The 18,178-nt window shown below is 40.7% G+C and overlaps 1 protein-coding gene across 1 annotated transcript; it reads left to right on the top strand.

Annotated features, from left to right (window-relative positions):
• Nucleotides 1-688: 688 nt before the first annotated feature.
• vtg3 (vitellogenin 3, phosvitinless) lies at nt 689-17,941 on the top strand (the record flags this gene model as incomplete). Its single annotated transcript, XM_081357049.1, has 25 exons — nt 689-772; nt 1,275-1,436; nt 1,515-1,663; nt 1,748-1,898; nt 1,987-2,144; nt 2,221-2,386; nt 2,470-2,595; nt 3,429-3,647; nt 12,015-12,232; nt 12,322-12,419; nt 12,693-12,814; nt 12,895-12,978; nt 13,063-13,182; nt 13,293-13,482; nt 13,597-13,684; nt 15,081-15,266; nt 15,357-15,495; nt 15,579-15,738; nt 15,824-15,930; nt 16,042-16,107; nt 16,833-17,042; nt 17,120-17,265; nt 17,373-17,511; nt 17,629-17,712; nt 17,795-17,941. 24 exons carry the CDS (start codon nt 689-691, stop codon nt 17,707-17,709), a joined length of 3,369 nt encoding a protein of 1,122 aa, XP_081213175.1. The 3' UTR covers nt 17,710-17,712; nt 17,795-17,941.
• Nucleotides 17,942-18,178: the final 237 nt, after the last annotated feature.

Below are 18,178 nucleotides of genomic sequence, written 5' to 3'. Positions count from 1 at the left end.
AACAGGATCTACTGCCAGCAGATGATTACGATATCCTAGGTATTATCAATACCACAGGGTCACTTTACCTCACTAACTGCATCAGATAAGGGAGTAGGAGGGAGCTCCCTGTTATAAAAGATGATGTTCAAGTGACTGATACCACATCTGGACTTAGACATGTGGCGGTTGTATCTCTGTCTCCTGGTAGCACTGGCTGGTGAGTAAAAAAAAAAAAAAAAAAAAAAAACAGAAAACAGTTAAGCCAGATTCAACTGCATGCACATGTTGTGGTAATAATAATTTCTGTTTAAATATTATTTAGAAATTAGTATTTTCCCATTAAACTTGTACTTTAATGCTTAAAGGAGAATAATAATGTTTTTATTTTTCCTCCATTAGCCAGCGAGACTGACAATTATGGTATGTAAACAAAATAATGTACAAAAACCTACAGAGATTGCCTCTTTATTCTAAGATATACTATATTATTATTTTTACTATTATACATGATGTATATGTCTATAAATCATTTATAAATAATATATATAATATATATTATAAATATAAATAGGACTCATACTGTTATTACTGTTACTCATACATACTGTTTCATTATTTCTCAATGGCCAACAATTTAGAGCCTTTCTTGAACTCTAAAAAAACATACGAGTATAAATATGAGGGATTGGTACAAGTGGGACAGGATATGCCAGACCTGGTTGAGTCAGCGCTGAAGCTGAGGTGCACTTTTAAAATCATCGGTGAAACGCCACAAACCTTTGTCCTTCAGGTACTAACACTTTTGCTCCAATTCCATCACATTGTAATATTTTTAAATCTATTCTAAACTAAGATGTATGATATATTTATTCTTGACTCAGCAAATATTAAGAATAATTATATAATGTCTAATCATACTATAAAAATGTGCTTTTCCTTTGAAGATTTCAAATGTAGACTTTCAAGACTTTAATGGCATCCCTGGAAAAAGTGTATTTAGCCCTTCCGAAAAGCTCACTAAGCGTATATCTGCCGAGTTCAGCCAGCCAATCGTTTTTGAATTCTCCAAGGGACAAATTACTGACATTCGGACAGCACCTGGGGTCTCAAACACAGTTGTAAATATTGTGAGAGGGATCCTTGGATTTCTACAAGTCACAGTCAAAACCACACAAAGTTTTTACGAACTGGTGGAGGTACAGTATATAATCTACATGTTAATAGAACAAAACACCCATAAATAAGAGAATGACCTCATGGAAAATACAAAGTGTATTTTTGTATGTCTTTAGTTGGGAATTCATGGTGTATGTCAGAGCACTTACACTGTTGAAGAAGACTCCAATGCCAAAGAGTTGATAGTGACCCAAATGGTTGATATCAAAAACTGTCAACAGCCAGCTGCTTTGTACAGCGGTATGGCTCACGCCCCTGAAGACAAATTTAGCAAACAGGTTTGTGTTTCATTTAATTTCAGATAAAAATCTGAAAGTTCAAACTTGAACTGATCTGAATGCTGTTTGAACTTACAGAGGGGCGAGAGTGTTGTTTCCACAGTGAAACACACCTACACAGTGAAGTCCACGGCAGATGGCGGTCTGATCACTAAAGCATCCACTCAGGAGCGCCAATATTTCTCTCCGTTCAATGTAAAGGGAGGAAACTCTCGAATGTTGGCATTGTAAGTGCTTTATATAGTCATCGGCTAACAAATTGTTGCAAGACTGCTGATTGTGCATGACATTTGTTGTGTTCCCTTCTGCAGACGGGACATTGAGCTTCTCAAAGTTTCAGACACAGCTGACAAAATAGTGACTGTTCAGGTGCAAAGCAGAGGCAACCTAATGTACAAGACAGAGAAGGACCTTAAACCGATTCCTGTTGTGATGATCAACCTGAACAACCCAGCGCCAAAGGCAAACCTCCAAGATTATACACATAAATATTCAACCATAGACGTGTAGATTAACTCATGAACATTTATAATTGTTCTGCACTCCACAGATTTTAGATTTAATTAAGCGCTTAGCTCAGGCTAACATATATCACATGGACAGCACTAGCAGCACGGATATTCTGGATCTAATCCAGTTGCTACGTGTGGCAACACTTGAAAATCTAGAGCAGTTATGGAATCAGGTCTCAGGAAATGATGAGCACAGGTATTTTCCTTACACTTGTCTAAATACTATACATTCCAAGAACTTCTTCCACTGATCATTCTTTTTTGGTCTTCAGGAGGTGGTTCCTGGACTTGGTTGTGGAGGTAACAGATGAGAGGATCCTCAAATTCCTTGAGACCAGATTCAAAGTAGGAGACATTACAGCGAATGAGGCAGGACAGGCACTTGTAGTGGCATTTAACCACTTGTCTGCTGAGCCTGTGTTAGTGGCATTAGCTCAGGTTAGTCAGTGACCTAGTGAAATATTTGTTACAATCATTAATAGCATTTTACTGGCCTACTGATACTGTGTTCTGCTTTCCAGGAGTTCTTGACAATTCCTTTCAGTAAATCCCCAACTCTCCTGTGGAACACTGTGGTTTTGGCATATGGATCTCTTTTATACAGATACTGCGAGTATAATGATCCATGCCCCATCACTGTGGTGCAGGTATATTTGGTCTCCCACTTCTATATGCCAGTTAATTCGTACCAATATCATATTTTATAATCTGCTAGTATTATGTATAATGTCTCGGTTACATATGGTAACCCTCAGGGAACGGAGACGTATGTTGTGACTGACTGATAGGAATCTCGCTAGAGAGGCCAATCTACTTCGAGTGAAACTAAAACAAGCCAATACATATTGGCATGCAGTCATTTGCATCAGCTGTTCAGCCTTGCAGCACGGCTATATAATGGGCAGCAGGTGCGATTCAATTTAGGTTTTTTGCTGAGATGCCAAGCTTGGTAAACTGGCCACCCCGGTGGGCAGCAGCAGATGTGGTGACGGGATGTACGTCTTCGTTCCATCCCTCAGGGAACAAGGGTTACTATATTTAACCGAGGCATTCCCTTATGGGTCGGTCACTCTGGACGTACGTAGTGACTGACTGATAGGAATCCCTACCAAAGCGCCACAGCTGCTGCACCCCATCCAGCGCCCGGTGTAAGCCTGTACCCCTTCTTGCCTGGAAGGACGATAGGAGAAGGCTTACACAGAGTGTATCTGTCACTGTTGTTCCTTGATAATCCATACAGTGAGATAATTGGGTAAGACTGGGAAAGCGTGCCCTTTCTATGGAAGGGGAACACTGCGGAAGCCACATTCTTTGAGGGAGTTATGTGGAAAAATACATTTGGACTCATTACTATATAATGACTACTTCTACCACTCGAAGTAGATTGGCCTCTCTATCGAGATTCCAGTCGGTCACGACGTATGCCGAAAGGGAACTTATTTCTCTGATATTTACCTTTTTCTTGTCCTTTGTTGTCCAGCCATTACTGGATATGGCTGCAAGTAGCCTTAGTAAAAACTCTGAGGAGGACATGGTCCTTGCACTAAAGGCTTTGGCAAATGCAGCTCATCCCTCCAGCATCAAGACTCTACTAAAGTTCCTTCCAGGCTACTCAGCTGCAGCTGAAAAACTTCCAACCAGAGTACAGGGTGCTGCAGTCCAGGCATTCAGACTGCTTGCATACAGGGACCCCCACAGTGTAAGTACTCAAGTCAAGTCACCTTTATTTATATAGCGCTTTTAGATTGTTTCACATCAGCTTTACAGTTATAAACAGGGAAATAATCCAATGATGCAAACAAAGTTCGATTCTGCCTTAAGCAGCTCTAAAAAGAAAATAGTGTCAGTTCAGTTGCGGTCAGTTCAGTGTTGATTCAGTTTAGTTCAATAACTGTGTAAAGATCATTAAATATTAAAATAGTTCAGTTCTTATTCCAATATTCTCAGTACAGTCAAATAAATAATATTAAGTGTCTCCAACTAAGCAAACCAAAAGGAGACAGTGGCAAGGGAAGCGGCAAAGATTAATGTATTTAACAGAAAAAAACTGAAATATCACATCAGTATTCAGACACATAAAATTTAGCTCAGGTGCATCACATTTATCTGGACCATTTCTACACTTTGATTGGAGTATAAGCATAAGATATAGGTATAAAATAAGCAGGAAGTTCACATTAAGTCAAGTCAAGTATATTTGTATAGCGCTTTTCACAATACAGATTGTCAAAGCAGCTTCACAGTATTAAAATAATACAACAAGGTTTGTTTCTAGTGAAATTTATTGATTGATAAAATTAAATTAAATATTGCCAAAATATCCCCAAAATATCCCCAACTGAGCAAGCCAAAGGCAACAGTGGCAAGGAACCGGAAAAAATCCATCAGGTGACCTAATGGAGAAAAAAAAAAAACCTTGGGAGAACCCAGGCTGGCGTTTATGAACTAGAGGCCGGATTGTAGTTTGAACTGTAAGATTAAGAATATTATATGAAAGCCTGGCTGAAGAGATGCGTCTTTAATCTAGTTTTAAACTGGGAGAGTGAGTCTGAGCAACGAACAGTATCAGGAAGGCTATTCAGAGTTTTGGAGCTAAATGTGAAAATGCTCTCCCTCCTTTGGTGGATCTGGATATCCAAGATATGACCAAAAGCCTTGAATTTAGTGATCTTAAAGAGCGCGGTGGATTATAGGGCGATAGAAGATCCGTTAAATAGACTACTATAGTCAGTAGCAAAACCTTGTAATTAATACGGAACTTTATAGGAAACCAATGTAGTGATGATAAAATCTGTGTTATATGATCATATTTTCTTGATCTAGTAAGAACTCTAGCAGCTGCATTTTGGACTAACTGTAGCTTGTTTATTGAGGATGCAGGACAACCAGCTAATAAAGCATTACAGTAATCTAGTCTCGAGGTCATGAATGCATGAACTAACTTTTCTGCATCAGAAACTGATAGCATGTTACGTAGCTTAGCAATGTTTCTAAGGTGGAAAAAGGATGTTTTTGTAACATATGAAATATGATTTTCAAAAGACAGGTTGCAATCTAGTATAACACCCAGGTCTTTTACTGTAGAGGATAAAGTAACAGGACATCCTACTACGTTAAAGTTGTATTGTGAGAGGTTTTGTGGGCGTTTTTTTTAACCGATAAGTAGTACCTCTGTCTTGTCTGGATTTAATAAAAGAAAATTATGCATCCCCTCTGTCAATTTGGAAAATTTAGCGTTTTCATCCGGCCGTGATGAAATATATATTTGAGTGTCATCAGCATAACAATGGAAACTAATTCCATGTTTCCTTATAATATTTCCAAGTGGCATCATATATATTGAGAATAACAGAGGGCCTAACACAGATCCCTGCGGCACTCCATAGTTTACTGAAGTTATGATCGATTTTTCTCCATTTAAATAGACAAAATGGTAGCGGTCAGATAAGTATGATCTGAACCAGCTTAATGCTAGTCCTTGAACACCAGTAGAATTTTGTAGTCAATCTAAGAGTATTGTGTGATCTATAGTATCGAACGCAGCACTAAGATCAAGTAAAACTAGTATTGAGATACAGCCTTGGTCAGAAGCTAAAAGTATCATTTGTGATTTTAACGAGTGCAGTTTCAGTGCTATGGTGCGGCCTGAATCCAGACTAAAACTTTTCATAGATATCATTTTCTTGCAAGAAAGAGCCCAGTTGAGCGGAACAACCTTTTTCTAATATTTTAGACATAAATGGAAGATTTGAAATGGGTCTATAATTTGCTAGGTTATTATGATCTAATTGTGGTTTCTTAATGAGTGGTTTTATAACTGTCAATTTAAATGTTCTTGGAACATGTCCTAAAAGATAAAGATGAGTTAATAATATTGAGTAGAGGCTCTTCCACTATAGGTAACACTTCTTTCAGTAGTTTAGTTGGTATAGAATCTAATAAATATGTTGTTGTTTTAGATGAAGTGATACGTTTATTTAACTCTTTTTGTTCTATAGTTGTAAAGCACTCTAATTGTTCTTGTGGGGTGATAATTGAGGCTGAATTATAAGGCGCGATTGAAGATTGAACGTTTTACAATTGTGGTTCTGATGCTTTCTATTTTTTTCTATTAATAAAACTCTAATAAGATATTCAATGTAGCCAACTACGCCACCTAGGCTTTCACCCAAGGATATGTAATACTCCCAAGGATATGTAATAGTTCTTCCCAAAGAGTACTGAGACAGTTCTGAAAATTAAAAGCAATTTATTATTACATAAAATCTTTCCAAATTAAGAAAAACACCTGACCTACATAAGTAATCACTCACTTCACCCACACGCTAGTGTCCCACACTACAAAGGCAATGAATTACAGGTTCCATAAAAATAATAATACTAACAAAACACAGCAAATTTTTAAGGGATAAGGAAGACAAAACAGCAACGTATTTATAAGGAAGACAAAACAGCAACGTATTTATTAGGAAGACAAAACTAATTACAGATGCGCTTACACGGCTCTGAGCTGGAAGCACGCCGTTAGGCACACCCCCTAACTGCGTCAGAACAACGTATATAAAACGACTGCATGCTGCAACATGCTCTCACTGCACTGTAGCGATTGAGATTGGATAAATAAGTGACCCAAACTACATGACTCCATCAGGAAAAGGCAAAAAAGGGAAAGCAAGGGGGTAAACAGAAATAGCTAAATGCAAGCTCAGCTACTTGTGTGTCTTGCTTTTATTATAAGTGCAATCATGATAATCTATGGGGAAAATTATTCCAGTCCTCCAGTAATGGAGGGAAATCCCCAATGTGCTACACATATCAGAGCAAAAACCAAGCCATGAAGCTCAGAGACAGGATTGTGTCAAGGCACTGATCTGGAAAAGGCTACAAAAAATTCTACAAAAAAATACAAAAAAAGGCTACAAAAGAGCACAGTGGCCTCCATAATTATTAAGTCCAGGCTAACACACCCGGGACTCTTCCCAAAAATGGCCGTCTGGCCAAACTGACAATCGGAGTAGAAGGGTTAGGTAAAAGAGCTGACCAAGAACCGAGTAGTCACTCTAGTTAAGCTCCAGAGATCATGTTCGGAGATGGAAGAAACTTGTAGAAAGACAACCATCCCTTTAATACTACACTGATCTGGGCTTTATGAGTGGTGAGACAGAAGCGTGGTTTGAATTGGTAAATAAAAAAATAAAACAAAAAACATCTAAAGGACTTTCAGGGCCCTATCATGCAATGCAGCGCCAGACGCAACGCAAATGTTTTTTTGCTAGTTTCACCCTGACGCAGTTATTATTTCCTGCACCATGTTGTTTAAATAGCAAATGCAATTGCACCCATTTGTGCACCCATAGGTGTGCTGGTCTGAAAATGAGGTGTGTTCGGGCGCATTGTTGGTATTTTGAGGCAACTGAAAATAGACTGCACCATTGACCAACTGAAACCTGGTCTAAAGTCAATGCCGCAGTATTTATTTATTTTTTTGTTATTTAAAGGGCGCATTAGTAATATGAGCCTATAGATGGGTGCACAACGCACATACATTCTGCTTATTACACACACAGGGACGTGCAGCAGCACACAAACTAGCCAAATAAAAAAAATAATGAAAGGATTACAATGTAAAAGATTATCATTGTGAACATTAAGATATTGTGTAATCCGGCTTGTCCCGTAGATGGTCTGCTTGCGTGCTTTAACCTTGCGCACGAGCAGATCCGTTACCTCTCTGGAGAGCTACAGTATACAGACTGAATACAGACATGAGCTATTAATTCTCTCCACCTTCATTAAAGCCCCAGTTCCAGCTGAAGAAAAGCTCCCCCAAAGCATGATGCTGCCACCACCATGCTTCACCTTGGGCATGGTGTTCTTTTCAACACAGGCTCATTGGAAAAACTAACCTGTGTCAACATTTCTGGGAAAAACGCAAAATACTTACCAATACATTCATATCACTAAAGTTTCCAACAGAAATGAACACTAGAGGCAGTAAAACAGCAAATACGTACGTAAACCAAACTGAATCACGTTAATCTGTTTCAGATAAAACGGAACACCCTTTTAGCGCCACTCACTCGCACGATGCATATCATTTTGCAAAATGTGGCCACAGGTATGTTTTTTCAATGAGCCTGGGGTGGTTCTTTTGCTGATGTGTTGTTTTTGCAGCAAAAATACCTTTTACAATTTTTGGCAAAAAAGTTCAGTCTCATCTGACCATAACACATTTTTACACATGGTTTCGGGAGATTGGAGATATATATATATATATATATATATATATATATATATATATATATATATATATATATATATATATATATATATATATATATTTGCAAAGTTTAGCTCAGTTTTTGGCTTGCGTCTTGCCACCCTGCTCCATAGCCCAGACAGATGGAGAATGTGGGAGACAGTTCAAATGTAGTTGATCATAATCGCCAGAAAGAGCTGCTTCTCGTTTCAGTAATTATTTATTTATATCATCTCCTTTAAGTCCCTATACATTCCAGTTGCTTAATATTACTGTATGCCAATTTTTTTAAATGTCTAGCCACTGGAGAAGTTATGTCTTGACTAATACTTGATTTATGTTCATTAATCTGTGATTTCAATTGTTGTGATTATTTTCCAATATATATCTCTTGGCCAAGACACCTTAGATCACATTGTGAGTAGTACAGGTGATATAAGTATTAATTTTAAAGCATTTTTTTTGTCATTGGACATATAGATTTATTAAATTTTATAAAATTATTTTTAGTTTGTGCGCCTATTGGTCGCTCTGTGGCAACTGCTGCAACCTATCGAGAGACTCAATCGTCACGCCCCAACAAAATGGGTGTGGCTTATGTCTATATAAGCCCAGTCCAGATAGGATGCTCTTTGGTTTTTCATAACTGAAGCGACACAGAATGTTGCACAAGCACGGCAGTGTTACGCAACACTCGTTCCCTCATCTAGAGAGAACGTAATGTAAAATGTATTGTAAAACGCTGTGCGTGCTAGGATCGTCCACAACATAGTCCCAAGGGCATGTGCCCAGGGCACACATGATAAGTGGGTAATATCAAGGCCAACGAGGAGTAACATAAAATAACATACGCCAGCTATTTGCCTTATGAACAAATTTGCTTAACACAATTATGACAGTCAGAGTCGACAGCAGTCAGCCTGAGCTGTAGAATAAAATAGGTGCTTAATACAGTTTATCAGTCAGGATGGACATCAGTCAGCCTGAACTGAGAATGAGAACTGCAGATTTTCACTCTGTACAAAAATGCAAAGCATAATATACAGTCTGGTCGGCGCTGAGTCGAGCAGAGCTGTAGATATTATGTTTAGACTGATAACAGTCTAGCCTGTAGGGCAGGAACTTCTAGGTAATAAAACCTTATAAATGTAGATAGAGAGGCCCAGGCTGCCGCCATACAAATATCTTGAAGTGAGACCCCACTGGACCAGGCCCACAAAGAGGCCATGTCTCTGGAAGGCCTTTAGACGTATAGTCCACCTGGAAAGGCTCTGTTTCGAGGTAGCTAGCCCTTTAACGCGGCCACCGAAAGAAACAAAGAGCTGTTCTGACTGCCTGAAGGCAGCAGATCGTTCAATGTAAATTCTCAGCGCCCTGGCCGGGCAAAGGAGATTCACGTCATTCTCACTATCAGATCCAGGGAGAGCTGACAGGGAAATAACTTGTGCTCTGAACGGGATGGAAAGCACTTTTGGGACATAGCCGTGTCTTGGTTTGAGAATGACTTTGGAGTCGTTCGGCCCAAACTCAATGCACGCGGCGCTCACAGAGAGCCACCCACTCACTTGACCGAGGCGAGAGCCACCAGGAAAATGGTTTTAAGCGAGAAATACCGTAGATCCACAGACTGTAGTGGTTCGAAGGGGTTACCTTTCATGGCCTCCAGGACCGTGGAAAGGTCCCATACAGGAACCAAAGGGGGTCGAGGAGGGTTTAACCTACTTGCCTCTCTAAGGAAACGGATGATAACGGAGAACACTGACCACTTGGAAGCATAGAGCCGTCTAGTAGAGGGCGCTCTAGCCTGCGTAATCGTGTTTAACACTCCTACTGGGAGGCCAGCGGGTATCTGTTGATAGCCCATACGTGCAGGGCCCAAAGCTCGGGGCGTGGATGCCAAATCGCACCCCTGGCCTGAGAGAGGAGATCCTTCCTCACCGGAATCGGCCATGGGGCCGTGCTCATCAACTGCATCAGCTCCGGGAACCAAACTTGGTTCCTCCAAAGCAGCGCTACGAGGAGCACAGAACATTTGTTCTCCCTGATTCATTTGATTACCTGTGGTAACAACTGTGGTAACAACGCAATAGGGGGAAATGCATAGAGTGGGCGGCTGGGCCAGTTGTGGGCCAGCGCATCCCTGTTCTTTGTGAAGAAATATTGGGCAATGCGTGTTGTCTAACGACGCGAAGAGGTCGATTTCCGCTCTGCCGAAGGTGTCCCATAGTAACTGGACTACCTGAGGGTGAAGGGACCATTCCCCTGGGGGAACGTTGTCCCTGGACAGCATGTCTGGACCCACGTTCAGACAGCCTGGCACATGCGCCCCTTCTCAGCGAGCGCAGGTTGTGCTGAGACCCTGAAAATGGCGCCCTCCAACTCTTAGATAGCTCCTCGTGCAGCTCGGGCAGGAAAGGAGCGAACCTCGTGTGAGGCGTCGAGCGTCGTCCAGGGAGAAAGCAGCCGTCAAGCCTGTTGGGCGCGGGCTCTTCGGGCAGCGACCAATCGAGCCAAGGTCCTCCATGGCCTTAGTAAGGAGGCGGAGAAGTTCGGAGTCGACGCTTGCTCGCACTCCGCTGGATTCTTGCAGAGAAGGGGCGGGGTCCAGATTGGAGCCCGACCACCCTTCGTTCCCAGAATTTAGAAGAGAGCAACTGTCCTCTTCTGCATTGTCGCCGTCAGACCCTTTGAGCACGGCGGGAGGGTGGCGGAAACCGGGCGCTGAGCGAGGTGGGGGACTCAGGAAGCGATGCACACGGGGATCTCACCGGAGTGCATTCGCGAACAGGATTATCCTCCTGAGGTCTCTGTGAACGGCGCTTCTTGCGGCGCGGCCCAGACGAGAGAAGCGGAGGGGCGGGGTCCACGTCGAAGGTGGTTAGTCGAGCCTACAGGGTCGACATAGCCATGATGTCGCATTCCGGGCAGCCGGCCTTGGAAAGCGCGTGGTTACGTCCCAGGCAGGAAACGCACAGGATGTGGCAGTCCCCGTCGCAGAGAGGGGCTCGGCACGAGCCGCATTTGGAAATTCGAGGCATTTGAAACAACAGCTCGGCTCTTTTAGGAAGAAGGCACGCGAGTGTCGCGATGGCGAACACATGTGAGTGAGTAAGAAAGGATATGAGCGCCGGATGGCGAAGCAGGAACGGCGGCTGCAAGCGGCGAGAAGATGGTCGGCTTCCTAGCTCTGCGATGCAGATGGCTCGTCCCGCTGCAGTGCTTTTCCAACGGCGCAGGATTCTTCTGGAGATCCAGCTATGTGTACACTTCGCTGAAGAGATAAAAAATCAAAGAGCATCCTATCTGGACTGGGCTTATATAGACAAAAGACACGCCCATTTTGGCGGGCCGTGACGATTGAGGGCGCCCGATAGGTTGCAGTAGTTGCCACAGAGCGAGCAATAGGCGCGCGAGCTGCCTCGCCTAGGTCTGATCTGTGCAGCAAATGCGTTTTAAATGAACACAAAATTAAGGACAATTTTTGGCTTCAGCATTCTCGAGAAAAGGGATTTTCCCGTAGCGTAAGCTAGCTTACGCAACACGAGAGTACTCTCGCAAGAGAACCAAACATTCAACAGCATTTAAATCAAAACTGACAAACGTTACCAAGAAAAAAAATCGATCCCACAAAGAGGCAAACGACTGTGCAAGCTTTGAGGGTGTTGATGAACTCAATCTATTTGCATTAACGCGCAATGTGGAGGATGACCCTCATGTATGTGTAAAATCACAAGCACAAAGGTCTCCACTTGCAAGGACCCCTTTCAGCAAATGCAGACCCTCTCTCTACTTCTTGTATGTTTGCAGGTACAGGATATTGTCTTGAACCTATTTGTACAAAAGACTCTTCCTGCTGATATCCGCATGCTGGCCTGCATGGTGCTTCTAGAGACCAAGCCATCCATAGCTCTGATCTCAGTAATAACTGAGGTCCTCTTGGAAGAGACTGACCTGCAAGTTGCCAGCTTCTCCTATTCTCTGCTCAAAGGCATTGCCAAGTCCCGCACCCCTGATAATCAAAATCTGTAAGCATGCTAAATTGTCTTCTGTGTTATCCTCATCTCATTTCAGAGCATCTGAATTGTCCTCATTCCTCTTTGATTCTTCTAAACAGATCTACTGCCTGTAACATTGCCATGAAGATTCTTACCCGCAAACTTGGCCACCTGAGTTATCGCTACAGCAAGAGCATGCATTTTGACTGGTTCCATGGTGGGTTTACATCTCTTCCCCCAAGGTTTCACAGACAAGGCTTAACCCTAGTAATATGTTAGTGCCATTGTTTTGTCTCAAGGTGCATACTAGTAATGTTTTTTTTTTTCTAAGGCACGTTTATAAAAGCTACTTAAATGTCCTAATTTAATTAAGGTCTAAACCTGGCTTAATCTAAGCCCTGTCTGTGAAACCAGGCCTTTAATTGATAGCTTTGTAGTACAGCCTTTTGTGCTGGTGGGGATGGTCTGATGCATTTTCTTGTCTCCTCAGATGACTTTTTATTTGGGACATCCACTGATGTTTATATGCTGAAAAATGAAAGTCTCATACCCTCAAAGCTTATGCTAAAGGGGAAAATTCATTTCATTGGAAGAATATTGCAACTTCTTGAGGTAACCAAACCAAATCTATATTATTTAGTGTAATTTGATGTATACCATGTTTTTATATGTAATATTTAATATGTTTTCAGCTTGGTGTCCATGCAGATGGAATCAAAGAGCTGCTTGCAGGAAAAATCCCCCAACTCACAGATTTTGCCTCTATAATGAAAATTGTGAGCATCTTCGGTCTCAGGATTTATTAAATGTACAACTTATGTCAAGCATTAAGTTAATGGTTATGCTCTGATCATTTAAAGCTCACTGACTGGCAGAACCTACCGAAAGACAGACCTCTACTGACGGCATATGTACGCTTGTTTGGACAGGAGGCCTTTTTAATGGATGTAAGCGGAGAATCCATTCAGAGCATCATAAAGGTATTGCAACAACTGCATTTTTTAACAGAAGATAGAGACTTATTTGTCTTGTTGATTCTTCATTTTTGTAAATGTTATAGAAACATGAAGCATTATTTTCTGCTCCTCAGTCATTTAGTCCTTCTGCAGGGAAGGAGAGTAAAGTTTGGGAAAAGATTCAGGATGTTCAAAAAGGGACTTCCTGGCACTGGACAAAGCCTCACCTTGTGTATGAAGCTCGATTCATACAGCCAACTTGTCTGGGTCTCCCAGTTGAAATCAGCAAATATTATTCCATACTAAATGCTTTTACAATGAAAGGTGATTCTTTCTTTTTTTTTCTTTACTATTTATTGTCAGTTTCCCATTAGACTTCTGTTAATACTGGAAAATATGGGGCTAAATACAAAATATTAACATATTCTATGTCTACAGCTAAAGCTGAAATTAATCCTCCTCCCAAGGAACATCTGGGTGAGCTGCTTAGCTCAGACATTTCCCTGCAGACAGATGGCTTTGCTGGGTAATGATAAAATGTTTTCAGCTGTGATTCTTTAAAGGTGCACTCAGTAGTTTTGGGTTTATGTTAGGCAGACTGATGTGACAGTCATCTTAAACTTGGACACTGACACCCAGTGGTGTGGATGTAGCAACATCAATCAATAGTTCCCTTTTGATGGAACTCAACACTGTGTCAGTTATTGATGCTATGGGAGCGGAGCACGCACGTTCAGTACTCGAGGGTGCTGGATGTGTTCAATGTGACCAGTTTCCGGTAAGAAAGCTTCGCTTCCATTTTTGCTGTCTTTGCGAACGATGGGAGTCAAGTCTCTGTACATCATGGTTCCGGCCCCATGTCTGCTGAGGCAGCTTGATGGCAGTGATCATGGGAATCACAGATGTAGCTAGTGAAGGAGCTTGAAGGGGTTTCCCTCTTGCTCTGTGGCTCTAATGGCTGATCTGGAATTCCACTCTGTAGCTTCTTCCGGGTTGGTTGTAAGCATGCTCGCCTCTAGTTCAGAGAAACTAGATATGGAGGCAGATATTTTATCTACATCTGCTCTCCATCTACATCTGATCTATATCTCTTCCTATCGTAGCCCTGCATATGATGAGCTTGTGGAGTTTATGACTTGAGCTACCACCAGATTAAGGCTAGACTGGTCAGGTCTGAAACAGAAAATCACTTGTGGTCGTCTAGATGAGCGTTTCCTGTCAGGTCAGCTCTGGTGAGCCTTCCTATTCTCCCGGATCTCCACACTGAGGTGTCAGATTCATGGAATGTGTCACATACACATTTCCATGTCTCAGACACCGGGCTCCATGAGGACGTGTCCCCATAGCACCAGAAACTGATGCAGCATCTTGTTCCCTTATCAGGGAACTGGGGATATATTCGTAACCCTAAGACGTTTTCAGTTACCCATGCCATTGTAAATTTTGTAGTTTGCAGTCAGCCTTGATTTTGTTCCACGGTTACTGAGATAAAGTGAGTATTATTCAGAGGTCATGTGATCAACATGGCAGACTTCATGAAACACCACGCTCAGTGTAAAATTAAATTGCATTTATTAGACTACTGATATAACTACAGTTTCTGTGTCAGTGTGCATGATTTCATGCTCTTCATTTCTTTGAGTACAAATGTTTTAATGAGGGAAAGGTTACAGACTGGACCTTTATGTCTGTGCTCACCTGGATCACATAGCATGTTAAAGAAACAGTTCATCTAAATGGAATGACTTTCTTTCTTTTGTAAAAGAATATTCTAGCCACTTTGTGAAGAATATCCTAGCCCCTAATATTGTTAAATTCACATGAGGGTAACTTAATAATGACATCATTTTTAATTTGGGGTGAATTGTTTCTTTATTCTTCATTGTTTCTCTGCTTAAAGTTGACTTTCCTCCTGTCTACAGAGTGACAAAGGATAATTTTGTCTTCCATGGAATCAACACAGAACTTTTCCAGTGTGGTGTTGAGCTGAAGAGTAAGATAATAACTAACCTGCCATGGGCATTTGACTTGAAAATAAACGTGAAAGAGCAAAAGTATGAAATGAACTTGACTCCGAAGAAAACAGTCACTGAGTTATTTTCAGTCAAGTAAGTTTTCCAACATTTCTACTGCACCATTGTAAAATGCAATAAAGTGCCACCAAATATCCTAATGATCTCTTACTCTTCATCAAACAGTTCTAATGTGTTTGCTGTTTTGAGAAACATCGAGGATCCATCCTTGTCCAAAATTACTCCCATGATGCCTGAGACAGAGAACTTCCGACAGGGTTTGCCACTGGCCAGAAGAATTTTACCCGCTTCAAGGGATGAACAGGTATAGCAGCCCTCAAACACTAGAACAAAAGGGAGATGTTTAGCAAATCCTGCTGTCTAAACAACTGTCTTTTTCTATGGTAGACTGAAGACTCTGAGATGAAATTCAAGCAATGTGCTAAGGCCAAGATTTATGGAACTGCGATCTGTATTGAGGCAGAAGCCAAACGATCGCATTACCTTCATGAATATCCTTTGTATTACTTCCTGGGACATACCCGCTTTTTATTTCAGCTAGAACCAGGTACCAGAACCTTGATTTAATTATTGATATAATGCAAAAATAATATTTAAGGACTCCTATAAATAGCTTGTTGCTTTTTCCAAAGCAAAGGGAGAAAAACCCATTGAAAAGATTCAGATTCAGGTCACTGCAGGCAGAAATCAACCTCCTGAAGTCAGTGAAATGATGGATCTCAGCCACAGAGTATTCGAGGTATGATGACTCAACCATAACTCTTTATCAATTATAATGGCTCAATCATTCCCAATAGTGAACTGAGAATAAATGTGCAGCCATTTTGTTTTACATGCTCCACCTATGTAGAATACAAGAGATGAGAACAGCTCCTGTGGAGAACACAGTCTATCCAGTTCCTTCCCTGCATATCAGGTGCAATAGAAACATCTGAAATTATTGATTCAAATGAAGATATTTATAAAGGGAGGACTTAATCCTCCTTAATCCTTTAAAATTGTAATTATGTATTATGTTGTGTATACTTGGACAGACAGATGAAGACTAGCTTACAACTGTACACACTGTAAATGTGCTGCATGATATACAGTGTGTGGAAAGTTTTCATTCAGTTCATCCAGAGATTTATATTGTAAAACTGCTGGTAAATGAATTTAAATTTGAGTGATTCCAAAGAATCCAGATGTACTCCTTATATTTGATATATTTGTGCAAAGGTAATATAACATGACTGTAAGAACATGATTAATGTTAAAGGACAAGTTCAGTATTTTACACTTAAAGCCCTATTTACAGATCGTTTATGATGAAATAGAACGGTTAAGATTAAATTTTGGACACATGCTGTTGGCCTGAGAATTTTAGGTTTCTTTTTTTCTTTCTTTCATTCTAGTGCACATATGCAGCCATTCTGGAGGTGGGGGGGGGGAGCGAAAGAAACCTAAAATTCTTTGGACAGCAGCATGTGTCCAAATTTTAATATTAACCATTCTATTTCATCAGAAATGATCTGTAAACAGGGCTTTAAGTGTAAAATACCGAACATGTCCTTTAACACTTTCATATTCTAAATAGACAGTAACTATCTAGGGTTTGCTTAGTCAACTTATTTAAGATTTGCCATTTTCTTCATGCTGTAGGTTCTTGATTCCACTCCAGTGCCTGTAGTTGCAGTAAAAGCACTTGGTCTAAGTCCACCAGCAAAACCGCTGGGCTATGAAGGTGTAGCCTTTTATCTGCCAACAGCCCAAAGAGACGACATTGAAATGATAGTCTCTGAAGTTGGTGAACAAGCAAACTGGAAAATATGTGCCAATGCAAACATAGATAAGAGTCATTCATCAGCAAAGGTAAAGTACTTTTTCTAGTGCAACTTATTCTCATTGGTTTCCACATTGCCTCACAGATTTTTGTCCTGTGTTTTTAGGCCCATCTCAAATGGGGTGCAGAGTGTCAGACATATGAAGTATCTATGAGGGTGTCCTCAGCATGCCAGCCAGAGTCTAAACCTTCCATATACACCAAGATTAACTGGGGAGCTCTGCCCTCAGTGTTCACAATGATTGGTCAAATGTAAAGTTCCTGAAATACCAATGCACAGCTTGAGATTACTATTTATTATAAGATTTCAAATCTCATGCCTTATTTTATTTTTCTATTTTCACATGAATTTCCCTCAGAATTCAAGAGTATGTGCCTGGCATATCTTATATTATGGGTTTCTACCAGAAACATGAGAAAAATCCAGAACGCCAGGCAGCTGTCACTGTTGTAGCACTCTCACCAGAGACCTTTGACATGAGAGTGAAAATTCCAGAGGTTGTTGTCATATGAACACATTCCATATGTTTTCATATGTCTTTTCAATTTAAAATATGTCTTATTGCCTTTCTGCTTCTGTAGGCTGAACAAATATTATTATTTTGTCCTCTCTAGCGAACTATCTACAAAAAGGCAATTCCTTCACCAATCGAACTTGTGGGGTTTGAAGCTGTGAACCTCACCATGTCAGCCTAACAGGTTAATTTATAAACTACAGATCAGAAAATCTGTTCTTGTGTGTTTGTGCAAATTCAGCATCTTAATCTTTTTCACTTAACAGGTTGATGTCGAAGAGCACTTCTGGAATACCAAAATCACAACATGAAAAATGGACACTTAATTACCGTATGGTTTGGATATTCAAATATATATGTTAAAAACAATAATTTTGAATTATGCAACAATAAATACAGCATGCATTAAGAGTTCATCTGTGACATTCATTTGTTATCTTCTGAATGATCATTATATTCTAGCCTAGAGTGGGTTATATTTACCTGTAGAGCATCATCCTCCCAGGTTCCAGGGACATCTTGGCTAAAGGATGAAGAGTACAGCTTGTGATTAGGTCAAGGATGGGATTCAAAACCTATACAACTTTATGTGCTGTAAGTTGCTTAAAGTCCCAGTAAAGTCAAAATTAAGTATGTGTTCTGAGTTTGTC

The sequence above is a fragment of the Scardinius erythrophthalmus genome, assembly GCF_964197995.2.
Source record: "Scardinius erythrophthalmus genome assembly, chromosome: 25".
Lineage (NCBI taxonomy): Eukaryota > Metazoa > Chordata > Actinopteri > Cypriniformes > Leuciscidae > Scardinius > Scardinius erythrophthalmus.
The sequence above is the reverse complement of the archived record's forward strand: the minus strand, read 5'-3'. Positions and strand labels throughout refer to the sequence as shown.